Source organism: Heptranchias perlo, chromosome 29, assembly GCF_035084215.1.
Source record: "Heptranchias perlo isolate sHepPer1 chromosome 29, sHepPer1.hap1, whole genome shotgun sequence".
Classification (NCBI taxonomy): Eukaryota; Metazoa; Chordata; class Chondrichthyes; order Hexanchiformes; family Hexanchidae; genus Heptranchias; species Heptranchias perlo.
In genome coordinates this window covers 15,685,058-15,712,155 of record NC_090353.1, presented here as the reverse complement: position 1 = coordinate 15,712,155, position 27,098 = coordinate 15,685,058, and the positions used below count along the sequence as shown (strand labels likewise).

The window sequence follows — 27,098 nt, the reverse complement described above, 5'->3', positions numbered from 1 at the left end:
TTTGCAGGGTAGACTGGGCTTTGTTTGCCTTTGTCATGTCCGATGCCGGGTGGCTTGTCCAGTTTTATTCTTATGACTTTTTTTAGCGAGATTGTACAACTGAGTGGATCTCTGGGCCATTTCAGAGGGCAATTAAGAATCAACCACATTGCTGTGGGTCTGGAGTCACATATAGGCCAGACCGGGTAAGGACGGCAGGTTTCCTTCCCTAAAGGGGGTGAACCAGATGGGTTTTTACGACAACCTGGTCGTTTCATGACCACCATTACTGATACTAGTATTTTAATTCCAGATTTTATTTAATTAATTGAATTTAAATTCCCCAGCTGCTGTGGCGGGATTTGAATTCATGTCTCCGGATTATTAGTCCAGGCCTCTGGATTACTAGTCCAATAGCATAACCACTATGCTACCGTACCCTGTTATTGCAGAGTGGAGCACAGCAGTGCTTCAGAGACTCGCGCCCAACTCACAGACTAAGGTTGCTTTAAATTGCGCACGGCCTACACGTAGCACAGGCTTCTGATATGCAGGTCTGGTGCGGCCAGCTGCAACCCCACTTGCCGTTATTCATTAAGACCTGTGCCTGGAAAGATCCAGTGAAAGCAGGTCTTAGTATAATATAAAATCAATATAAAAATGGGATAATAGTGTGTGAAAATCACTGTCCTGAAACAGCATCTCTGAACAGGCACAAAAGTAAAAGCACCTTAACTGAAAGTATGGAAGGAGATCTAGTCCCAGATCCCTCTCCACAGCACTGCTGAAGGCCTCACCAGGAGGCGTATGGAGCAATGCAAGTTGAACACACACTGGTTGCTGAACCTCACCAGATGATGTGGCAAAGCTTCAGATCTTGCCATGTAGGGAGTTACATTGGATTTCTCCGCTATGGTGCATTAACTATTTTGCTTTCCCACTGTTGCTAAATGAATTACACATTGGCTCCCAGCACAAAAATACTGTTCACTCTTTTTATTAGATTAAACCTGATCATCTTTGCCATTTAAACACAAGGCTGTGCATGCTGTAGGCCTTCTTTTACAGATGCCTATCTAGTTTAGGAATTGAATACAAATGCATTCAGAGGAAAGTGCTAGTAAAAAGACTTAGGAAGAAGTTGTTCTCTTGTATATTATGTGTCACTAGGGAGTTAAAAGAAATTCAACCCATAGTTTTAATTATTCCTTGTTTTCCTACCATGTTTCTTCCCTCCTCTTTGGAATGGTGTTGGGTTACAGGTTATGACTATCCTCTGGTACCTCACCCACATGCTCATTTGTATATGAGCCTAGACAATGAGTGTTGGCATGCTATTCAACCATAGGGGTGATAACAGTTGAGCCAGATTCTGGTGTAATCTCATGTCCACACACACTTGTTTGCAGTAGGCTTCATAGGATAATGGTGAGGAGTGGGATTTGTGGCTTATTCCCCTTAACTGAAAACACTCCCCTACTCTTCTTCGAAATAGTGCCATCTTTTACATGCATCTGAGAGGGCATACGGGGCCTCTATTTAACGTCTCATCCGAAAGACGGCACCTCCAATAGTGCAGCATTCCCCGGTACTGCGCTGGAGTGTCAGCCTAGATTTTGTGCTCAAGTCTCTGGAATGGGACTTGAACACACAACCTTCTGGTTCGGAGGCAAGAGAGCGACCACTGAGCCTGGCTGGCACCTGTTGTATACCAGTACATGCTGGTACTGGATTAGAGAATAAATAAATGAGTGCAGCCCAGATGTGTGTGCAATACAATAATGCAGTGGAGCTTCCAGCCACATAAACAGGGCAGTGCTACTGTATTGAACACTGTGCCCATAATACAGAACTAGTCACCGCAAAACTGAGATGTTGGAACCTAGGAGGAATCATCCAACCTAGTTAATAGCTTTACAGTGACACTAGTTTTAGCTATCTCAAGTCACCCACTGTGAGAGATTAATTATTTATGTAAAGCCGTTGATCACCCTAGATTACATTTTTATGTATAGAAAAAAAAACTGATTGTTGTTTGTGTGAATACCTTATTGTGATTCTTCTCTGCAGGGGACATAGTTTAAGACCATCATAATTCTTTCCTCCTTTCGCCCTCTACCCCATTACCATTTCTCAACCCACTTGATCCAATTTCCATGCTACCCGTAACCTTCTGTGGGCCTTAATTCCTCCTTTGGTATTGTTTCTGCCTATCTTTACTAAGTGTTTTTTAAAAAAAAACAGCTTTAGGTGATGCACGAAACAGCTCCTTCCTTGGACAACTGGCCAGACCGGCAAACACTTCTTTGCGGAAGCATAGAAAGGAGCGCCAGTTGAGTGAAGCTCAAATTGTTCTTTTCCCAGAGCATCATAGTTCCTAAACCTCCCCTTCCTCCACCCTGTCCCCAAATAACTTAAAAATTGAGATGAGTTTTGTGAAGGCTAGTGTTATAGCTACGGTATCCTGGGATATTTTAGGTTCAGGTAAAGCAGAATTAGGACTAGGATTCTTGCTTTACTTTTTGTTAACATTACCACTTTGCATGTGATTTTCGCTTTGTTTTCCTCATTTGCATTGTTTTAATTCTTTCTTTTCAACATCACTTTCTCCTTTCCTGTTTGTGTGTCGTACTTTTCTCACACCATCCAGTTTACGGATGGAAGGTACTGGATTTATTCTCCACACCGCAGGCGTTCCCGAGCCACTTCAGTTTCTGATGAGAGTGTAAGTTGGTTATTTTTATTTAAAAATCCTCCTAGAATGTTGCTGAGTTATCTTCCATCACCTCATTGTTTTATGCTCAGCACTTGTATGTTCTTAATTTTAGTTTTAACCTAGTTTACCATACCATCTTTTATAAGAGTTTGAAACTAGTCTTGAGCCCACACTATTTCGTAGCAGAAATATAGAGCAGTGCTAAACCAATGTGGAAACTTGGGGTGCATTTTCATTGCAGCAGAGCATCTTCTACTTCACCAACACCAATGTTGGTGTGTCAATAGAGCTGTATTAGCAAAATTCTGCCACTTTGGACCCCTCTATAGGGTGAAGAGAGAAGCAATTTTTGTTCCCAAAAGTTCGTATTGGCACAATAACATGTAGGGTTTTTTTATTTTAGACTGGGGAGCCACAAACTCAATGCTTTTTGTCTTCCTGCATTTAGTTTACGTATATAAATCGAATCATGAAAAGATACAAAATTTGGTGACATATAAGCATAACATTGTTGAAATGTGAAATGGGATTTGAATTCAATACTTAGCCAGCTTGAAAAACGTACTTAGATTTCTTGATCCAGCATTTCAGCTACAAACACTTTTTCTGGCAAGATACGTTGGATCTTGGTTGTCATAAGAAAATATTACTTATTACGTTGTCCTCCTTACCAATTCCAATATGGTTTAGATAATAGAAGTTTATTTCTTTGACAGTCACTAGTGCAAATTTCAGAATCTAGAAGTAACAAGCTTCCTGAAATGTAATGTTCAGAGATTTGCTGAAACATAAACAGATTTATTTTGGTAAACAGGCTAATTAGTTATATTCTTAAAAGGCATTATAAGTAGTGGACAATGTATCCAATACATATTGGTAAAAAGGTTAATTAATTATACGGTTAAAAAGGGATTACAAGTGATGGGCGATATATCAAACATGTTAAGTTTATATTTTTCACTGTGATTGAGCATGTTATCACAGAGCGCCTCAGAAGTGGAATAAATTATTGGAAAAAATGCTATAAGAATAGCCTCAGTTTCTGTTTTTCCTTCCTCTAGACTCTGCTGCCATTATCAGCCATTTAATACTTTAACAATATAAATTAATAGCTGGTGGTGCACTGAGTGTCTTTTCAACTCTTAGATTTGGTTTGAAATCTGATCAGATTGATGGGATGAAAGGCTCTCCGTCTTCTGGCTGCAAGCATTCTCTGAGATGAGTTTGGGCAGTCTCAGGATGGTTGCTAGCGTCCATGAGCCAATAGTGCAAAACTGTCTCTTTTGGCACTAAATTGGCAATCTCACAGGATGGCTGTTACTAGAAAAGGGAAAATGTAACACTGTTGCAGTAGAGGGTACTTTGCTGAGGCTGGGATGAAGCACATTGATGGGGCAGTGTCGAGGGAGCTTTACTTTGTATCTAACCAGTGCTGTACCTGACCTGAGAGCACTGGATCGGACAGCAGAGTGGGAGCTTTAATCTATCTCACCCATGTTCTACCTGACCGGAGGAACACTTGGTGCTGACACTGGATATCCTAAATTCGCTATAATAAAAAAAAATCTTGTGGCTGGTTACATCTCCAGTGGAGTTTAAGTAGATTGTGAGTAAAGCCTATGACTCAATGCTTCTTAATTTATATTCATGAAGTGACTGAGATGAGCTACCTTATCCCAGCCAAGGGATTGAGCCTAGAATATTCCTGGTCTGTTTGGCTCAGCTACTGACAAGAAACTTAGTGAACTATTGCCCCTTTCTGTGCAAGAATAGATATAGTTGTAGTGGTGGGCTGGAAACTGCTTTTAAAATAACGGTGAGCCTAACAGCGCACACCGTTTATTAAAAGCAAAATCGAAGAGCAAGTTCCGGTGACTGCACATGCGCAGTCAAACGCAGAAATCCGGAACTTGCTCTTCCTGGTTCACTAGTGATGTGAGAGCTCCACGGATTGACAGATCATCAGCTGGCTGTCCATTGGAATCAATAGAGGAACGTGAACTTGCTGCTGGAACGTGGTAAGTATCCACTAAAATCGACTTAAAAAGGTACGCTCAAATATATCAGGTCTAAACTAAGTTTTAACACTATGGTAAGTCTTAATGATTGCCAAACAATCTTTCTGGCACTGAAAATTAAATTTAAAAAATGTGGAGTCTCTTTCATTGCGATTTTAATAGTTGGACATTTTTTTAAACATATAACTGAAATTTTTTTCTTTTTCTTTGTCTTTTATCTCCGTCTTTTAATTCGATATTTCTTACCCTCTCTTTATTTTGCTTTCTCTAACTGTTTTTACAATGATTTTACTGTTGTAGCTTTCACTTCCCGGTTTTGACTCGTAATTTGCACTTCAAGGTTTCGACTCTTCAGCGGCTTGTCAACAATGCTGCAATCTGGTCGAGGGGAGAGAGATATCCTCTCCCACCGCCTTGGTCCTGAATTTGCGGGAGTTAATGCTGGATTCTTTTCAGGTTCACATTAGAAGTTCCTGCAGTAAAGAAGGCAGATGCAATATGGGTAAGTTAGTATGTAAGGAGTGGCGAGCGTGGGTCGTTCGCCGCTCACAGCAATTTCCAGCCCATTGTGTCCTGCTATATGAGAAAGAGGTACTGCATTGTAATCAAACACTAATGATGCAAAATATTTAGCAATCTTTCGTGAGTTGCGACAATATCTATTAGCAGTTCCTATATGCAAGTCATTTGCTTTCGAAGAAAAAATTGCTAGGGAGTGCTGTTGATTTCCATTGATTGAGCTAATATTAGTAGACCAGAATGGAAAGGGTGATGACTAGTCATCACCTTGATTGGAGAGATGGAAGGAATGTTGGTTTCAAGTTGAACACAAACTGGACTTGGTGTTAATGGTTTTGTACCATTTTATTTTAATGTACCAAAATAAGGCTGAATATACCCAATTTTTTCCTTAAGGTGAATTTACACTTGCTAGAAATCAACATTTTATGGGGATGATCAATTTTGTCTTACTAAAGCACGTGCAAGACACTGCGCCACAAAAAGGTTTTCATTGCTATCAGCAGTCCTGCTGAAATGTTCTTTCGAGCCTTCCTGTATTCATACTCTATCTAGATATACATGTAACATATGACCTGTTTCTCACCTGCCATTACTGTCTTTCTTCTTTCTCATTTTTGTTGCTTTCCATTGTTTCTGTTCTTGTGTCTCCTGTTGATTCCGGTTATTCAGTGTACAGAAGAGAGGTCCTGGATTTACTCTCCTCTTCACTATGGCTCTCGTGTCCGTTCAGTTTCAGACGGAGAGAGTGAAACTGTAAGTGTAATGTCCCGTTCCTTTCAAAGCTTGCTTTAAGTATAGGTGCCTCAGCAGACCTGGTGATATGTAGGATTAGTACTGAGTCGAATATATACTGCAAATGGTGTTCAATTTATTCATTAACTTATTCTCCTTTTGCCTTTCTCCTTTATACAAGCTAATATTTATAGAGTAAATAAAACTCAGTGTGATATACTGCTGAACTTTGAAATACCCTTGTGCCCTTTGGTCAGTGTCTGTCAAGTGTCTATTTCCAAATAAAGTGTACAGATGAAACATATTTGGTATACAATGAACATTCAACTCAGCACTAACGCAGGGTGCATGGCTTTGGGTATGGTGACATTGAGCGGTATTTTAATAATGGTATTTTACTATGCCATTATTATTGTATGGTAAAATATACAAAAGCTTTGTGATCTCAATTTTTCTCATTTACAAATCAAAAGGGCTCCCTATTTAAGTGTCTGATGAAAAAGATGTTTTAAACTTCTGAAAGTTATTGCAGCAGCAGAATTTCCCATTCAGAAAGATGCTGTCAGTATTTTATTTAATATACCACCACATTTTCTGTTGCAAGGTCAAACCAGTGGTTGCAGGATTTTTAAACTGGGACCTTAGTTACTGTAATTTTTCACCAGTTTTTTTTAAAAAAAGAAATCAGATGTCCGGTGAAGTTTCTGCATCCACAGTACTTGCGCTGTCCCCATCCTGTACACATCTGCAGTGTCCTCTAGAAAACATAGATTGGACAGGAATAATCAGCAACAAATAGAACATTGTAGAGAAACTGTAAAATAAGAACATAAAAATTTTTAGGAACTGAAAAGGTCATTTGGTCCAAAAATAATCCCTTTTTTCATAAATCAACCCCCACCCTCTTGCCATATACCTCAATTTCTTTTTCTCTTTAGAAATACATCTAATTGCCTCCTCAACCCATTTATAGTGTCCACATCAACTTGATCACCTTTGGGTGAAAAATTTCCTCCTTCTTCCTAACCTTCGCATCTTGAACTGGTATCTAAACGCTTCACAATAGTGAACAATTTGCCTAGATCAGTTTTGTCATAATTTTGAAAGCTCCAATTAGATCACTTGAAGTCTCTTTTCCCAGAAAACATACTCAACTTACTTAATGTAATGCAACTGTTTTTAAGGCTCTTAAATAGACATTTTTTTAGTCAGTGTTAGAATGTAGGGCACCATTTCCTAGCCAGAGCACACAGGTAACTCACTCTCAGTGCTGTTCCAATTATGACTGATGATAGCTATATGTGGGCCTTTTTTCCCCTGTTATGACCACTTGAAGGTGAGCTCCCTCTGGTTTGTGGCGAAAATTTTGAGATCATGCAACTTTGTCTAGTGCATGTGTTGTAGTAATGAGTAAAGGGAGTGTTTGGTAGCCTGATCCGAAAGGTTTTTGTTATAAACTTATTTTTAATATTCTCAAACAATGTGGTCACAAGTTCACAGCCTTCTCCTGAACCCTTAATCTTATTGGGCAGCATGAGGTCGTAGAGTTAACAGAAGCCTGAAAAATTGACTTGAAATATTGTCACAATTGTCCTTCTGCACAAATATACAAAACGAATATTCCAGTAGTTTAAGGGTTATTTTAAGGCTGGCTGGTTGCTTGTGAAATTCTATTGTTTTCCAGTACTATATGTATATGGCTGTGGGTTTGCCACTGTTATATCAATTTTTCTTCCTTGTAAACTTCTGTGGTGACCAATTTTTGTCCCTTGCTTTTGTAGAACATGAAAAATATGATGCAAAATAAACTCAAATTGGCCTTTAATTTATTGGACATATTCATGATATCTACATGTTTGCAGAGAAATTGATACTGGTGTGGTGCCTTGCACTGCCTACTGTCCAGCTGTTTTTGCAGTAGTTAACTGTTGGAGCATGGAAATTGCACCAATATATCTGTTGGTCTTTATTACCCACACAGGTCAAGCAGGTCTTAAATACAGTGGAATTGGATGACCAAGTTACCTTAGCCAAGTGATCAGCTTTCTAAAGCAACTCACTGTTACTGGGATTTGGGAGGGGGCACGAGGTGTTGCAGTGGGTTAGACACCTCTGGGGCGTGCTCTAGCCCAGACTGATGGAATGAAAGTCTCCTTTGTCTCAGGCTGTAGAGAAGTTATGTGAAATGAGTTTGGGTAGCTTCGATCCTAGTGAGCATGGGCTCACAAATCAGCCCAATGTTTATTACTAACTGGTACTCATTCAGAAATGGTGTGGGAAATAGAAAGATGTTGCACTGTTGCAGGAGGGGGCACTCTTCTGACTTAAGGGCTGAGGTGCATTATTGGAAGACAGAAGAGGGAGCTTTATTCTCCATCTAATCTATGCTGTACCTGACCTGGGAGTGCTTGATAGGGCAGTGTAGAGGGAGCTTTCTTCTGCATCTTGTCTGTCCTACACCTCCTTGGGCGTGTTTTATGTTGCAGTAGGTGACTGAAATGGGAAGTGTTCCATTTCCCAGCACTGACATCCTTTACGTTGAACATAAAATTTACTATAACTAAAATTTTGGTTGTTTTAACTACTTTGTGAAAGAGCTGTAGCTACAAATAATACCAACTGGTTTGCAATATGGGTAATTAGGAACAGCCTTTTACATTTTAAATTGGAACATTAGATAAGCCATTGCAGCTAAAAATAGCACTGTCAGTGGGTTCATGTGATAGAAGAGCAATACAATGAGTCCATCCCTGATTTCTTGTGGAGGTTCACTGAGTAAGCTGCGCCTCATAATGTTAGTGCCCCAAACCAGCACAGTGGGCAATGTGACATGAAGGCATTTGATCTTGAACAAATGGCTTAGAAGCCTGCAATGATTTCATCTACTTTTAAGTCGTTACACCAAAAATGATGTACAAGTTCCCTTAATGGTTTAGTAATTGCTAAATTACTTATGGTGAGGAACTGGAGGCCTGCAGGCACCTATAGAACCAAGAGCCGTCACCCTCATGAACAAAAAGGAATACATGCTCATATTGACGTTTGGCTTACAATTGATCAGTTTTGTAACTCTGTATTTTGTTTTTAATCAGTAAATCTTATGCAGATGATTTTTGAAGAATGAAGAGGGAAGTTCTTCCAGAGGAACAACTTATTTGGTCAGAAGCTGCCTCACTCCATTGGATCAGAGTGATATGACATCATCGCTGATTGCGGCTGGGCCCTGTGTGTTACAACGTGTAGTATGTGAAACTCGGGCAGAACAAACCGCTGGAACAGAGTTTATGTTGGGGGAATGGGATCTATGACACGGTTGGGGGGGGACTTATTAGTTAGTGTTAACAATGTTTCTGCCCAACTCTGCTCACACAGCAACCATATCATGTGGTTCTATGTGGTCGTCGCTTGTCTGTGACAAATCACTGCTGTATAGTCTGTGTCCAGCCAAGGCCTGTTCGATTAAATTCTGTTCTTCTAACAAATCGATTGCAGAGTGCCATGATCAACCTCACAGTGAATGTATATTTTTTTGTTAATATTCAAGATCTGTGCAGCTTATGGCAATGTGATTCCAGTTGTATAAATCATGTGTGAGCAATCAAGCTCTTTCTTTTGTCCTGAGGTTATTTTCCCCTCTGGTGTTAATCTACCCATTGTTTGTTTGTGAATGTAAGTACTAAGCTGAGTTATACAGAAACACTGGTAGCTATAAACTTGGAAGCACAATGCAAAACTGAACATGCCTCTGATGGCAGAGGTACATTTTCTTTAATGATGCTGAATATGCAGTTCTCAGCCATTTAACTGTTATTTATTTTTCATGGGGGTGGGGGAGGGAAAGCAGAGCAGTATTGTGGTGATTTGAGCAATCAATCAGAAACCCCGTATATAAAAAGAAATCCTTCCGAAGCTGCATGTCTTTTTATGACTTGTGATTTTTTTTTGTGCTCATGAAGATGAAGGATGTTTGTACTATGGGATAGAACACTTTCCCAAATCAGACACACCGGGTCAGATTCAGGCACTCCAAGTCAGGTACAGCACAGGTTAGATGCAAAGTAAAGCTTCCTGTATACTGCATGGCTAAGTACTCTCAGGTTAGGTACAGCATGGGTTAGATGTAGAGTAAACTTTCCTCTACACTGTCCCAATGATGTACTTCAGCCCCAAACTCTGAAGAGCATCCCCTTTGCTTCTGTGACACATAGATGTTTCTGAAGTCCACATGTTGAGTGTTCCTGTTTTCCTAACAAACTATACTCTTCTAGACATGTTGTCATCAATAAAAAATTGAATAGTTTAATGTTTTGAATTTTGAAATGTCTAGAAAGTTTAAACAATTTGTTATAACTCATACATTTAATCTGTTTATTGTATGATAAATTCCAAAATATATATGATGAATTCTCTTATAACTATCAACTTTGCACTGAAGTGGCTATAAAATGAGCTGCCAGATCAGTCAGGCTGTCTCCTTTATTTTGCAAACCTTGTATGTTCCTTTTTTATTAATGCAATTTTTCAGGCATTGATTGTGTCTAGGGTGTTACAAAATAGATAGAGCTGAGCGAGGCTAGTTGGCCCCTCCCAGATCATCCTTCCAGAAAGAACCCACGAACCCACAGTCCACCCCCCCTCCCCCCCCCCCCCCCCCCCCCCCAAGTCATGTCATCCCCCAACTGTGGCCCCATTAGCCCTGGCAATTTGCCCCTTCAAGCACAGGCAACTTAGTCCTATTTGTGCTTGTATCTTTTACTCACTAGTTTGTCCTGTTTGAATTTTGGCCTGGAAGTTTGAAATGGCCTGTTCTTAGTGCTGTTGCCTTATTGGTGGATAAATTCTAAATAAGAGGACCAAAATCTGTTAGTATCAGCAACTTGTGATATATGCAGATAATGAGTTCATGGATTTTAAACTTTATATATGGCCCCCAAGACTTTGTGGTACACAAAGGCAAAAAACTTTGACTCCATGTCTTAAATGATTTGAGTCTTTTTGTGTCCCCTATCCAATGGATTCCTGGGCATCTGAGGCTAGTAACTGGTTGTATGCAAGTGTTGTGAGAGGGGCCATTGCAGTAGTAGTGCCATATTCTATTTCATGCTTTGTGTGCAAGTTAATTTGAGTTTTAGTCAGCCTGGAATTGTGTATACCCTTGGAGTTAATTTTACTGCAGTGTTGGCCTTTCACAAGACTGAGACTGGAAGCCTGTCTGTACCGAGCTAACTTTTAAATTTGAAATATATCTTGATAGAATTTTTAAAGACTAGGTTACAGTACAGTTATATTAACACACAACTCCAGGCTACTAATCTATGTACAGCAAACCTTGAAGTGCATTGTTGTAGATTCCGGGGAAGGGGAGAAGGATGTTTGGTAGGAAGATGTATGGAGAGATACTGAATAGTTTATAACCAAGGCCACTGGTTTGCAGTTTTTATGGAAAAATTAACTGAATCGTGGAGTATGATTCCCAAAATATTGGTTGAAACAAATTCCAGAATGCTTTGTGATCAAGATGGAATTTGATAGTCACTGTCCCTAGTTATAACACAACATTCTTGTCAGGAGAAACTTCTTTACTCAGAGAATGGTTAGAATGTGGAACTGCTACTACACTGAGTAGTTGAGACTCATAGATACCTTTAAGGGGAAGCTAGATAAGTACATGGAGGAGAAAGGAATAGAAGGATATGCAGATAGGGTTAGATGAAATAGGGAGGGAGGAGGCTCTTGTGGAGCATAAACACCAACATAGACCAGTTGGGCTGAAAAGGCCTGTTTCTGTGCTGTAAATTCTGTGTAATCTAATCAAGGCTGACATTTCAATGTAGTACTGAGGGAGTGCTATGTTGTTGGAGGTGCTGACTTTTAGATGAGATGTTAAGCTGAGGCCCTCTCAGGTGTACATAAAATATCGCATGGCACTATTTGAAGAAGAGCAGTTTTCCTTCAGTCCTGGCCAACATTTATTCCTCAACAAACATCACCAAAAACAGTTTAATAGTTCATTTATCTCATTGCTGATTGTAGGACCTTGCTGTGTGTAAATTGACTCTTACATTTGCCTACATAAGTGACTACACTTCAAAAAGCAATTTGGGACGTCTAAGGACATGAATAATAGAATCTTACAGCACAGAAGTAGGCCATTCGGTCCATTGTGCCTGTGCCGAAAGAGCTATCCATTTAGTCCCACTCACTGCTTTCCCTATAGCCCTGCAAATCTTTCCTTTTCAAGTATATATCCAATTTCCTTTTCAAGTATATATCTAATTCCCTTTTGAAAGTTACTTTTGAATCTGCTTCCACCACCCTTTCAGTCAGTGCATTCTACATCATAACACGCTGCGTTTTTAAAAAATAAATTCTCATCTCCCCTCTGGTTCTTTTCCAATTATCTTAAACCTGTGTCCTCTGGTTACCAACCTACCTGCCAGTGGGAACAGTTTCTTCCTATTTACTCTATCAAACCTTTATAATTTTGAACACCTCTATTAAATCTCCCCTTAACCTTTTCTGCTCTAAGGAGACCAATACCAGCTTCTCTAGTATCTCCACGTAACTGAAGTCCCTCATCCCATGAAAGGTGCTATATGAATGTAGTGTTGTTGTTTCTTCTCTTTGAGTTGTTACAAGTCCTGAGTTCAATTAGTTGGGCTGCCTCAACCTTTTTATGGACGTAAATATACACTCAATCACACTTCAGTGTGCATTAGATCAGGAGTCCTATCCACAAGTGTACAGATGGCCAATGGAAAGTCCCATTAATATTGTATGAGTGGTGTTGTAAAGTTAATGGTAGAGGTATGCAGCTAGAGCAGCACAGAGGGAGCATTGCCCTTTATTCTACCTGACTGGAGCACTGATCACTAGTGTGCATCAGCTGTGAAGTGTTCACTGTGCCCAATACTAACTATCCTTCACCTTGTATTAAGAAATCAAAAACAAAGAAAAATTGAAGGTAAGATGTGATTATCTTCTGACAGTCGCTCAGGTGGTTGGACATGGTTTGCTGTACGTTTGTATGGCGAGTAATAATGAAATAGTAACCCAAGAAGTCCTGATGTACTAAACTGAAACAGCAAAGCCCTTTTTGGTTTTTAACAGCTGCCTGAACTGCTGGCATTAAATTGCTACTTAAAAATCACTGCGGGGTTTTAAAAAATTGTGCTGCTGATTTTGTTGGTTTTATTTAGGTCTATTTTTATGCTGATGGGGTAGTCATTGTGGTACCCAGCTGCCAACCTGCACCGTTCCATTGGTTCACAGTGTCGATCACACTGAAGGACTAACAATAAATGGCATTAGCAAAAATTTAACGAGATACTATCCGCTTGTAATATGTGATTTACCCATCAATACATGGTCAAGTACCTCTTAGCTAATATGTATTTGTTAATTTATACCACTCCCACTGAGCAATATTATAAATAGACCTCAGTTCTCGTATACAGAATCCTCAAACATTTTCTAAATTAAACTTTTAAAAAAATTAAATACTCGCATAAAACTTGCATCAGAAAGTTTATTTGATTTGTTTTCCCCCTGTGTATCAGTTTTCCTGACTACTACTTTGTAGCTGCTGTTTGAATTTCTGGTGCCCTAAATTGATTTAAAATTGAGTTGTGGCTTATTTTGCTGTAAACTTTCTCTTGTTTGAAAATTTCCGGATGCTAACAGCCACTGGATGTTATGTGAGGGTCTCCAGTGATGAATCATTGTTTTCTCCAGCAGTGAATTTGCTCAACTTCTGACTACTGATGTACTGAATTTGGAAGCACCCTGATTGTGGAGGCTTGGGAATAATGTATGCTTCCAGTACTGATGTGCTCTCATGTCATCCAGAGGCTGGGAATTGGAGGAAGGTGTATTTTCACAATAATTTAAGGACATGTACTGATGCAGTTTACTTGTACCCAGTCTGTTCACTGGTTAATGTATCATTTAAATGTATTTTTACATTTTAAAAAAGTTAAATAACAGACATGTCGAGTGTTTGGCTTGAATCGCCCTGGGGCTGATTTGATCTGTGTGCTGTGAACCCAGGATAAACACTAGTCCAGTGTAATGTGAAGTATCTGATTTAATGTGGAATTATCCAATACTTAAAATTCCTTGATTTGTTGCATTTGTTTAGGCATTAGAAATCAGATCTCTACAATTGGCAATATGAACAGAAGTGGGGTGGGGGGGTGGGTGCGGCTGGAAAGACGGAGACTCTGATGCATGGATATGAATTCTGTCCTTCCATCCTTCACTAAAATGATTTGTAGACTGTGTTTTCTCATGTTTCTTCCCCAGCTGTGTGCCTACTGTAAAGCTAATCTATTTTAAAAGGCATAATATGTATATGTACATAATTGATTTTTGTAACTATTTCCAAGATTCATTTCTCTACCCCTTTCCCCCCCCCCCCCCCCTGCCAAAAAAAAAATAGGGAAAGAGATGATCAGCCAGGACTCTCTTTCTCAATCCCTATGCACTGATCCGCACTGGAAAGTCCCTGTGGACATGATTTCGCTCAGCTGCAATGTCCTCTGCAGTTTGCTAGTTTGTCAGCACTCAGTCCTAGATGCACATGTGCCTAATGGCCGCGTAAGTGAGGCACAGGGGCCAACTGATCCCTATGGAACTTGGATTCCAGTTAGTGCCTGGGGTGGGAGGGGGGAGAAAATTGGAACGGTAGGGTGAGAGTAATGTCTCCATTCAACAAAAAAGAACTGCTGGATTAAAATCTTGCCCACGGGTGCATGGAGATCTTGTGACTGCATTCTCCAACAGAAGAGACTTCCCTTAAAAATGATGCAAATTGAACAACCAAGCTTCCACATTACTTGCATTCATGTCGCCCAGGTCAATTTGCTCCATAAATGTGTTAAGTTTCCAAACAGAGTGATCAAATTTGGATGAAAATATAACAGCTGCATTCACAAAATCTTGTTACTTTCTCCTCATTTTTTTTTGCACACAGTTGATAACAGTATTGTATCATTAATATTTTGGCATAAAATGCTGGAAATACAAAGGGACACACCCAAAAGGTTAACCTGTCTTTTCTCTTCAGATGCTGATGGACTTTCTGCATATTTCCTACATTTTCTATGTTTATTTCAGATCCTCAGCATTTGCATTTTTGCTTAATATTTTGGCAGCTGGAGTGAAAATGCAGGTGGTCTGTGCCCTATAACCAGAATAACCACACATTTTTATTAATTTTGGTTATTTATCACCCTGTTTAGGTCATCCTGAGCCTTGGCGTTATTGATAACCACACCATTTCAGGCTCAGTATTAAAATTTTTTGTAGCTGCCCTACATAACACAGACCTAATTAGCAATTTTACATTTAATTAGCAATGGAGGTTGAAATACATTTCCCAAGTACCCAGGGATGATTTAATTTTGAGCCTCTTGGCTGGCGATTTATTGCAGATGTAAAAGTGTTTGCATGGCATATATTTGCACAATGTTGGAGTTGCTGCCATTTTCTCCCATGTGAAGTGAGTTTGTTTTACATCCATGCAGGTTTCAGGGCTGCAATAACAATAACTGCCTGCTAGTGTTGCTGGAGAGAAGTAACAAATAATAGCTGAGCCAGCAGATACAGAATGTAGGCTTTAAGACACTCCTTAAAACCTACCTCTTTGACCAAGCTTTTGGTCACCTGTCCTAATTTCTCGATCTGGCTTGGGGTCAAATTGTGTTTGATAATCGCTCCTGTGAAGTGCTTTGGGACGTTTTACTATGTTAAAGGCGCTATATAAATGCAAGTTGTTGTTTGGGGTTTAAAAATCCTTAATGAATTCAAATTTAATTTAAAAATACCTTTTAATTTTCATCAGTCATTAAATTTCACCACCTACTCAGAGTAATCAGGAACAGAAAACACCTAATGTCAAACAAGTTAATTGTCACGGATCTTTTTAAATGATTTTCATATATTTGGCATGAAAAGTGAGGAAAAAAGCAGATGAAAAATTAGATATCTGGTTTTGTTTTCTCTGTGCAGAGCAGTCCAGTCCAGTCCAAACATGAATTTTTCCACAATAAACTAATTTTATCCAATTGCTGCCTGTGGGAGCTCGCTATGAACAAAATGGCTGCCACATTTACCCACATAGCAGTCACTGCACTTCAAGATAATTCATTGTATGTGATGCACTTTGGGATATTTGAGTTGTGATAAAGTGCTAGATAAATGCAAATCTTTCTATCTGTTCTTTTGGAATTGTTCCATTTAAAAAAAAAAGAGCGCACAAAAGTTCGCAATCTTAAAATGCCAGAAACACACAGCAGCTCGGTCAGCAATTTAAAAAAAGATCAGCATGTGAACGTTTCAGTGGAGATCCTTCGTCAGTTCTAGTCAAGGCTCTCTACCTGAAATGTTAACTTGTCCTCTTTTTATAGATTCTGAGGAACTGCTGTGAATCTCCAGCATTTTCTGTTCAGTGGATCTTTTCAAATCACTTGGTGCACAGAAGCTATTTCAGCACCACGTACAGATGTTCTACCACTAACTGTAAACCCATGAGAAATTAGTGATTGTCTACACAAGGTTTTTGGTGACTAAAAGGATGAGGTATTTTCTGTGGATCAATGACCGTTCTATTCTCTTAAGTTAGAATGGTTCAGGGAGGAGTATACATGTAGAGAGAAAAAGAAAACAACTTCATACTTCCAGCAGCCCATTTTTTATCATTGTCTTTATTTATGTTTGAACATATGTCCATATGAGGAGGTGCTTTGCACAATTTATAAGCTTAGACAATGGACTTGATTCCTTAGATATCTATATCAGACCTTGTACTTGATGTGCATATCATTGCTTTGTTTTTGTTGAAATTTTAAAGGATTTGGATGTATGGAGTTTTCCATTGTTTAAAAACTCAAAAGAAATTGGATTTAAATGGTGTCCTGTGATTTCTGTTAAATAATGTGTGAAGAAAATCTTCAAAATGGTTTCTATCTTTATAAAATCAGTGTTACTGTAAGTGTGCAGGCCAGGTAAATAGCTAACTTAAACAAGAAATATTACATGTGTAGTGTCCAGTTAATTTCCTTCCTTGTTTAAGTTGTGGTTTAGAATTGCAGGCATTTGTATTTTTATTTAAAATGTATTTCTTGGATTGGAAGTTTTGACTACAGTAGTAATTTCTTCTGTTTTCCAAGGATGCTAAATAAGAAACAGAACCATAACCTTAATTGCACTCCAGTAATGTATTTAAAATTATTTTTCTTGTAATTGAGGATGAAGCATTTAAGGCCTTTATTTCTGGGATGTTCCTCTGTCTACATTTTCCAGATCCATTTTAGCTGCCTTTATTCATTTTGTGCTATGTTCATGGTACCAGCTTCAGATGTGCCTGTGCACCACAAGGATCCTGCCTCCGTGAATTGGGCAAATTTACTTTGGTGCTGCCACTATTTGCACAAGACCAGCATATCGGGAGCTGGCATTAATACAACACAAAAAGCAATATAAAAGCAGCTGTTGATGGGGCCAATAGTTATAACCAAGCCTACTCAGGTTTGCCATGCAGCAGGGGTATTCGCTAAACCTTGGCCTTTGGCTACTATCCTAAGTAGTGACTTGTTCGAGGCCACACGCTAGGACTGACCTCCGAGCAACTCCATTGCTTTTCTCTCTACAGGTGGTTTGGAGCAAATGAGTAGACGCTGGTTTAACTCTGCTAATTGTTTCCTCGTCTGTATTCTGAGAATGGTGCAAATATTTGCCGACTAGCTAATCCGCTTTCAGCTCACATCAAAATTGTCACTAGCATTTCAATAAAGTGTAACGGTGGGCGGGTGTGAATTTTTATAACTGTCCGGTGAAAGGTGAAAAAACACCCAGCAGTACAATTAGATCCTGTCCTCCCAAACTTGGGCTTTATCTGGATAGTATTGTGAGCTGTGTAACACTAGGGTGAAGTACTAGTGGGTACAGGTTTGTGGAAGCAGTTTGAGGGATTGGATTAAGAGTATCTCTCAAAGTGTGTTGGGTTTAAGTGCAATTTTACCTGTAGCATAATTCTACCAATACACTAAATAAACCCAGTGACAAAACTATTTTGTCAACTATCAACTGTTTTTTTGGGATTCTGTTTAAGGTGTTATCAGATATTTGACGCTGAGATTTCCTAAGTTGGAGTATTGGCTGGATATACCAAATATGCAGCAAAATACCTTTTTAAATATTAATGATCGAGCCAGGCATTTTTTTATTGGTCTCGGCCAGTGATTAAGTTGAACAGTAGATAGTTGGGAGAACAATGGTTTAGGACTTTTCAGCACTTGTAAGTGACTTTTATTTTTGACAATTGAAATTGTAATTGTTCTGAATGTGGAGTGGTCCAGTAGACCTGATATTTCATCAAAAATCACAGACCTATTTTTAAAAAATCCTTTCAGCGATGCACAGAAAACTGAATCTAAAAAGCAAAGACTTTCACTCATAAATTTGGGATTCAAGTTGCGATAAAGCTGGGTTTAAAACCTACTGTTTACCCCTCTTTCTGCCCTGAACTCATTTCTCTTCTCTTCTCCCCCCCCCCCCCCCCCCGCAAGCATCTCAGATCTACAGATCTACAGGTTCTCTCTTTGGTAACAGAAATATTAATAGTCGCAGTGAACAACCTTGACACAGAGCTATGAGCATGGTTTTACAGTAGTGTCCCTTATTTGGGGGGTTTTGTGCAGGAAGTCCTGTTACTACCCCTTTTAATTTCAGGGCCAAAACATCACCCAGAAAAATATGATTTAATCCATGTACAATGTTTTTAAAAAAAAATTAGCAAAAAGAGAGACTATAAGTGGAATCACTTCTGATAAAGCAAAATTAAAGTAAGGCTGATTGGAGCAGCCCCTCTAATTTAAAGGGTTTCAATCCAATCTTAAAAAGTTTAATATTTTATCTGGTGTGAATTTCAATACAGGGAATACTGAGAACTGGCAAAGGCCATTAGATTGAACAAGCCCGTCGATAGATGAACCCCATCATCTCATCATAATCCTCAGTCTCTTCAGAAATACTGTCTCTTGACCCCATTTATACTGTCTTCTTCAGTGTCCTTCCCTGGGAACTTATACCTTACTTGATTACCCTAAAGTTCGCCTGACTCCCCTTTCTACTTCTAACCTAATTTGTCAGTCACCTGCCCTGAGACTTGAGTAGTATGACCCATCAGTTTTCATTATATCATTGAATTCTCAGCAGAGATCACTGAACTCTGGTACCTGAGCTCATGTATTACAAATCCACAGAAATCCTTTTTACAGTGAAGTTAATATTTTGTCTGTTTAAAACCTACTGTATTTAACATTAGCATTGATGGGTCTGAAATATGCAGTGAGGCTCTCTCCAGTGGCTCAATTGTGAAAAGCAATGTATAGCTAAACAGTATAAACCAGAAGGTCTCGGCTTCAAATTCAGGTCTTTGCTAAGATATCATCTCAGCTAGAGTGGTGCAGGGACACAACAATTGATGCAGTACGCCTGGGCCAAGGAGGGGAAAGTCAGGTGAGGTCTGTACCCCGATTGCTACCCAATGACTTCTGCTGGGTAGTGTGGATGCTGGGTGAGAGCTCAACTGGCTCAATGCGATGCCTCCCATGGTCAAATAGCTTACTGTCTCATTGTTCTGACTTGAGCATATAGACCATGACTGCATGGATACAGTACCAGAGAGCTGGTGTGGAACTGTGTCCCCTGCATTAATAAGCGTTTTTAAGAGAGGAGAAAAATTTGGCAAAAAACAAGTTTTGTGATAAAGCTATAAACTTCAAAGCACTATAGCTTTAATGGACCATTTGATTTTTTAAAATATATATTATAAATTGGGAATTATTAGCAGAGTATCTTGTGCATCCCAGTGCTACTGATGCTTTTTAATCAAAATTAATTTTGCTGAGATATTTGAATTATCTGTGAAGAGCATGGGCAGTTGCAGGTGCTGTAGTTGTAATACAGCATTTTTCACCTCGCCCATCTTGATAGCAGTTACTGTCTATCAGCAGACATACAATAGCAGCAGATGCAGTTTGTATCAGCAGACTCGATGGCAGCAAATGACAGCAGTATCAGCAGGCGTGATGGCAACAAACATGATGGGCAGCAGCTGGCTCCTGCATCAGCAGACACCAGGCCAACCGCTAAACAGGTTTCCACCTTGTCCAGAATGATTGTATAAATTCACAATTTATGCAGAGTGAAATGAAGAGCTCTGCCTTGTTTTACAGTGCGGCAATCCAGTATCTTCTTGATGCAGTGGCTAAGTTCGGAATGCTGCTAAGAAATGCCACTGGGTCTGTCTGATTAACTCAGCACTGCAACAAAAAGATATAGCATTTGTAAATTTAAATTTAGAATGTGTTTAGTTTCAAATTTGCAGGGATACAGCCCTGCACAAATATCTCGAAATTTTTTTGGCAGCAAAAGTTTCCTGATTTATAGGGTATCTGTGATGTGTTATTGTTTCGGTTTGTTCCTGATAGTATTGTTGTTAAAACTCACAGGCCAGTGGCTCAACTAACTTCTATTCTGTACATATGCAGTTCTTTTGTATATATTTGTTAATGATTGTACATAAAAAGACATGGAAATATTTCCCCCTCTTTGGTGTATTTCTAAATCAAAGACTATTTGATAATTAGTGTATTAGTGCCTGGCAGCTGGCAAGTAGTACACAAGGGGTTAAATCACACTCCCCATTAAAAGCAGTGAGCAGTGTGAATCCACTTAATGCTGTGACCCATTGATAGATCTTTCAGTTAATGAATTTCCAGGTAGTGTGTTTAAGCCATCCTGTTGCTGCACAGGAGTGTTCTTTTTGCACCTTTGTCTTTATTGAAATTCAGAATCGCTCTCGTCTCCTGAATTCAGCTGCGGTCTGTTCAGAAAGCTCAAAGCATTTATTTTTTTCAACTTCAGATCATTTTCATTTGGCAAATGACTGGGCATCTGAACATGGACTCATTGTATTAAAACGGAGCGTGAGTGGCGCGTGCATATTTTTAACCCTGATTTAAATAATTAGGTTGGTGAAGTTGGATGAAATTCGTTTGATAGCTCTTTTGTTCTTGCTGCTGTTTTTTCTTATGGAATGTCAACATTATAATAAAAAAACACTACATTGCTGAATGTCTGCAGTCTGGTTTTTAAAATGCATTTTAATTGAAATTTGAATTCAATATTTTCATTTAAAGAATTTTCACAAAACAACCTGTGCAGTTATTCTAATGGCAATTAGCAGTTAAATCCTCAGTAACGTAGGATTGTACAGATACCAGATTCCTATTTTAATCTGGCAATCCCAAGTTTGCCTCTTGGACAGTTAGATCCCTATAATCACCACCGTCTGTGTAAAGTAGTTCAGTTTAAAGCTGGTGCTTTCATGCTGCTGACTCCTGACACTCAGGTCTTGCGCAGATGGAGGCAACGCCAGGTAAGCCTGCAGACTTGTTAAGGTTGGTGATCCCAGTTAATCTGGCAAGTTTACTTTAGTTTTATCATGAAACCTGTGTATCATGAGTCAGCAGCACTGAAGCTATATAAAAGCAGCTTAAAATGGTATGTTTAATTTCAGTCTGTGCTACCTTGCAGAGCTTGTGATTGTCAAACATATTAGGGTTCAAGGTGCCCATTATCTCCAGCCTGGAGTTTATAACAAAAAATTGGGGAAAAGTGGTATGCTTTTCAGTGATGCTGCATCTTGGGTGGGGTTGGGGGGATGTGGAGAAGAAAAGGCGATGGGAGGAAAGAACAAAAGGGAAGTTCTGTGATAGGATGGAGGGTAGGAGTGATTAAGTGACAAGGATCGATTGTACAAGGTGGTAATCGGATAAGTAAAGAAACAAAAGATGGGTCTAGAGGAGCTGTAAATGCCAACAGCAGAACCATTGCCAGCACCTGCTGTCTGAAAAAAATGGGACCAGTGGTTATGATCTGAAGTTATTGAAATCATTGTTGAGTCCAGATGGTTAAGCGCCTAATCGAAAGATGAGGTGCTATTTCTCAAGCTTCCGTTGAGCTTAGGAACATAGGAATAGGAGTGTAGGCCATTTAGCCCCTCGAGCCTGTTCTGCCATTCATGGTGATCTGTGACCTAACTCCACATATCCATCTTAGCCCCATATCCTTTAGATTTTTATTAAGCAAAAGGTATTATCAATCTCAGATTTAAAATTAACAATTGAGCTAGCATCAACTGCTGTTTGCGGAAGAGAGTCCCAAACTTCTACCACCCTTTGCGTGTAGAAGTATTTCCCAACTTCACTCCTGAAAGTCCTGGCTCTAATTTTTAGGCTATGTCCCCTAGTCCTAGACTCCCTAACCAGTGGAAATAGGGTAGATAGAGCAAAACTATCAGTTCCCCTTAATATCTTGAAAACTTCGATCAAATCACCCCTTAATCTTCTAAATTCCAGAGATTACAATCCTAGTTTGTATAATCTCTCCTCGTAATTTAACCCTTGGAGTCCAGGCATCATTCTATTGAATCTATGCTGCACTCCCTCCAAGGCCAATATATCCTCCCTGAGGTGTGGTGCCCAGTACTCCAGGTGTGGTCTAATCAGGGCTTTGTATAGCTGTAGCATAACTTCTACCCCTTGTATTCTAGTCCTCTAGCTATAAAGCCCAGCATTCCACTAGCCTTTTTGATTATTTTCTGCATCCGTTCATGACATTTTAATGCTTCATTGGAACAGTGTAGGAGGCCGAGGTCAGAGTCGGAGTGGGATGGAGAATTAAAATGACAAGCAATGTACTGGAAAAAGAGGTGAGGGAGGGGACCTGAGTAGGACTGGAACAAAGAATGTTCCACGTATCCCACGAAAAGGCAGGCATAGCTAGGACCCATATGGATTCCCAGAGCACCACCTTTTATTTGGAGCAAGTGAGTGGAGTCAAAGAAGTTCAATGCAAGAACAAGTTCAGGCAGGCGGAGGAGGGTAGTAGATGGGGACTAGTTGGGCCTCCGTTCATGGAAGAAGCAGAGGACCCACATGCTGTCCTCGTGGGGGTTGGAGGAGTCCATGGTGAAAAGGAGATGGTTAGGGCCGGGAAACTGGAAACTGCTAAAGTGGCAGAGGGCGTCGGAAGAGTCGCGGATATAGGTTGGAAGAGACTGGACAAGGGGAGAAAGAAATAGTCGAGATAGGAAGAAACAAGTTCCATGTGGCAAGAACAGGCTGAAACGATGGCTGTACCAGGACAGTCCTGTTTGTGGATCTTGGGAAGGATGTAGAAGTGGACAATGCTGGGTTGGGAGACTGTGAGGTTGGAGGCCGTGGTGGGGGTGGAAAATCCCCAGAGGAGATGAGGTCAGTAACGATCTGGGAAACCGATGGCTTGATGTTTGGCGGTGGGGGATCATAGTTCAGGGGGAGGGAGGAGGTGTCGGAGAGTTGGCGTTCAGCCTCCGTAAGTTAGAGGTCTGCTCGCCAAACAACAGCGCCATCCTTGTCAGCAGGTTTAATGACAATGTCACGGTTGCACCTGAGAGAACGGAATGCTGCAAGTTCAGAGGGAGGTTGGTTAGAGTGAGTGAGGCGAGTAGAGAAATTGAGATGGCCGACATCACGCCGGCCATTCCCAATGAAAAGATCGAGAGGGTAAGAGGCCAGAATGAGGACAGAATGAGGAGTCCAGGTGGAACAAGAATTCTGAAGGCGGGAGAAAGGGCCTGCCGTGTGGAGGCGGGAGAGGGAAAGACTGCTGTCCAAAGAAGTGGGCGCAGAGACGAAGGTGATGGAAGAAGAACCCAGCATCGTGTCGAGCTCGAAATTCATTGATGTGGTGACGTAAGGGCATGAAGCTAAGGCTTTTGCTGAGGACTGAGCAGGGTTAGAGGAGATAGTGAAAACATGACAAAGGGTGAGACTGAAAGGAGGGATGGGGTCAGAGGAAAGTGAAGGAAGAGGAGGAGGATCAGGAGGAGTGTTGGTATCTAAGAGTTGTTGAAGTTTGTGTCCTTGACACCGAAGTTATTGATAACCACAGCATCTTCAGGCTCAGTATTAAAATATTATTGTAGCAGCCCTACATAACAGACCGTGCTAATTAAATTTTTACATTTAATTAGCAATGGAGGTTGAAATACATTTCCCAAGTACCCAGGGATGATTTAATTTTGAGCCTCTTGGCTGGCGATTTATTGCAGATGTAAAAGTGTTTGCATGGCATATATTTGCACAATGTTGGAGTTGCTGCCATTTTCTCCCATGTGAAGTGAGTTTGTTTTACATCCATGCAGGTTTCAGGGCTGCAATAACAATAACTGCCTGCTAGTGTTGCTGGAGAGAAGTAACAAATAATAGCTGAGCCAGCAGATACAGAATGTAGGCTTTAAGACACTCCTTAAAACCTACCTCTTTGACCAAGCTTTTGGTCACCTGTCCCAATTTCTCGATCTGGCTTGGGGTCAAATTGTGTTTGATAATCGCTCCTGTGAAGTGCTTTGGGACGTTTTACTATGTTAAAGGCGCTATATAAATGCAAGTTGTTGTTTGGGGTTTAAAAATCCTTAATGAATTCAAATTTAATTTAAAAATACCTTTTAATTTTCATCAGTCATTAAATTTCACCACCTACTCAGAGTAATCAGGAACAGAAAACACCTAATGTCAAACAAGTTAATTGTCACGGATCTTTTTAAATGATTTTCATATATTTGGCATGAAAAGTGAGGAAAAAAGCAGATGAAAAATTAGATATCTGGTTTTGTTTTCTCTGTGCAGAGCAGTCCAGTCCAGTCCAAACATGAATTTTTCCACAATAAACTAATTTTATCCAATTGCTGCCTGTGGGAGCTCGCTATGAACAAAATGGCTGCCACATTTACCCACATAGCAGTCACTGCACTTCAAGATAATTCATTGTATGTGATGCACTTTGGGATATTTGAGTTGTGATAAAGTGCTAGATAAATGCAAATCTTTCTATCTGTTCTTTTGGATTTGTTTTATTTTAAAAAAAGAACGCATAAATGTTTGCAATCTTAAAATGCCAGAAACTCTCAGCAGCTCGGTCAGCAATTTAAAAAATGATCAGCACGCGAATGTTTCAGTGGAGATCCTTCGTCAGTTCTAGTCAAGGCTCTCCGTTAAAGTGGCGGATGAGACCAAGGATGAAATGGAACTGCGGACCAGGACAACTCTGAAATAGTGAGTCAGTGCTGCTGAAGGGAGAGCCGAGAGCGTGCATGTAGCGTCGCCTGTCGTTGAACATGGATCTCAGGAAGCAGCAGGAGCAGTGGTTCGAGGAAAGTTGAATATTGTGGAGATATCTATAATCGTGGGTGGTTCCAAAACATGAATGGTAGAATTTTTTTTTATTCGTTCATGGGATGTGGGCGTTGCTGGCAAGGCCAGCATTTGTTGCCCATCCCTAATTGCCCTTGAGAAGGTGGTGCTGAGCTGCCGCCTTGAACTGCTGCGGTCCGTGTGGTGAAGCCTCTCCCACAGTGCAGTTAGGTAGGGATTTTGACCCAGCAACGACGAAGGAACGGCGATATATTTCCAAGTCTGGATAGTGTATGACTTTGAGGGGAACTTGCAGGTGGTGTTCCCATGTGCCTGCTGCCCTTGTCCTTCTAGGTGGTAGAGGTCACGGCTTTGGGAGGTGCTGTCGAAGAAGCCTTAGCCAGTTGCTGCAGTGCGTCCTGTAGATGGTACACACTGCAGCCACGGTGCGCCGGTGGTGAAGGGAGTGAATGTTTAGGGTATGGACGTGGTGCCAATCAAGTGGGCTGCTTTGTTCTGGATGGTGTTGAGCTTCTTGAGTGTTGTTGGAGCTGCACTCATCCAGGCAAGTGGAGAGTATTCCATCACACTCCTGACTTGTGCCTTGTAGATGGTGGAAAGGCTTTGTGGAGTCAGGAGGTGAGTAATTCGCCGCAGAATACCCAGCCTCTGGCCTGCTCTTGTAGCCACGGTATTTATGTGGCTGGTCCAGTTAAGTTTCTGGTCAATGGTGACCCCAGGATGTTGATGGTGGGGGATTTGGCGATGGTAATGTCGTTGAATGTCAAGGGGAGGTGGTTGGACTCTCTCTTGTTGGAGATGGTCATTGCCTAGCCCTTGCCTGGCGCATATATTACTTGCCACTTATCGGCCCAAGCCTGGATGTTGTCCAGGTCTTGCTGCATGCAGGCATAGACGGCTTCATTATCTGAGACGTTGCGAATGGAACTGAACATTGTGCAATCATGTTGGAGGTTGTTTCGAGGCCAGGAACAATTGATAGACAGTCAAGTGTAAAATGCCTGAACTTCAAATGTCAAAAGATGTGTGGCAGTACCCTCTCCTCCCGGTAGCAGAGATAGGAGTTGTAAGGGTGCACAGATGTACCCAGCATAGAGTTAAACTGTGGAGGACACAAAAGTGTTCTGGATTGGGCTTGGCTTTGATGCCCTATGGATGAATCGTCTACCAACAGGCCCAGCAGCAGTGCAGTGTGAACCAGGAACATGATGCCTGAAATTTGGTTGAGTACTAGAATTCTGTATAAATAAAACACAGTTGGTTGGGCCGCTTCTGATCTAGTATACCAGTAAACTATAGTATCTAGTTGCCCTTTATTTAATTGCAATATGTTCATCTTCATTTTCCCTCTAAATTATCTTCCCTTTTCTCCCTTCCTCGCCAATAACATAAGAAATAGGAGCAAGAGGAGGCCACACGGTCCCTCGAGCCTGCTGTGCCAAAATAAACATCCGTTATCTGGTCATTATCTCATTGCTGTTTGCGGGACCTTGCTGTGTGAAAATTGGTTACCGCACTGGCTTACCTGACAACAGTGACTACATTTAAAGAATAACACATGGGCTGTGAAGTACTTTGGGATATCCGGAGGATGTGCTTATAGGCTACGTTTGGAACCCTGGCTGATTTTAGATAATAGGTAATATTTTTATAATTATATATTTTAATGTTCACTTTAAAGGCAAAGTGACTCCCCCTGCGCTTTCCTTTTCTCCCCTAAGCCCTGATCCCAGCCTATTTAGCCTAAGCAGAAGCTGGCGATTAATTGCTGATAAATTGCAGCACGTTCGTAATGCGGAGGGTCCGCCTCGGGGGGGCGCTACAACCCCTTGTTACTCGCCGGGTGACGTCACCCGAGGGGCGGGG

The 27,098-nt window shown here is 40.6% G+C and overlaps 1 protein-coding gene across 1 annotated transcript in view; it reads left to right on the top strand.

Moving 5' to 3' along the window:
* Positions 1-10,590, top strand: part of LOC137299419 (phosphatidylinositol 4-phosphate 5-kinase type-1 gamma-like) — a 114,272-nt gene extending 103,682 nt beyond the window's left edge. Inside the window, exon 17 of the mRNA XM_067968151.1 lies at positions 9,060-10,590. Coding sequence (XP_067824252.1) covers positions 9,060-9,062 — 3 coding nt within the window. The 3' untranslated portion in view covers positions 9,063-10,590. The remainder of the gene's footprint in view (positions 1-9,059) is intronic.
* The last annotated feature ends 16,508 nt before the right edge of the window (positions 10,591-27,098 follow it).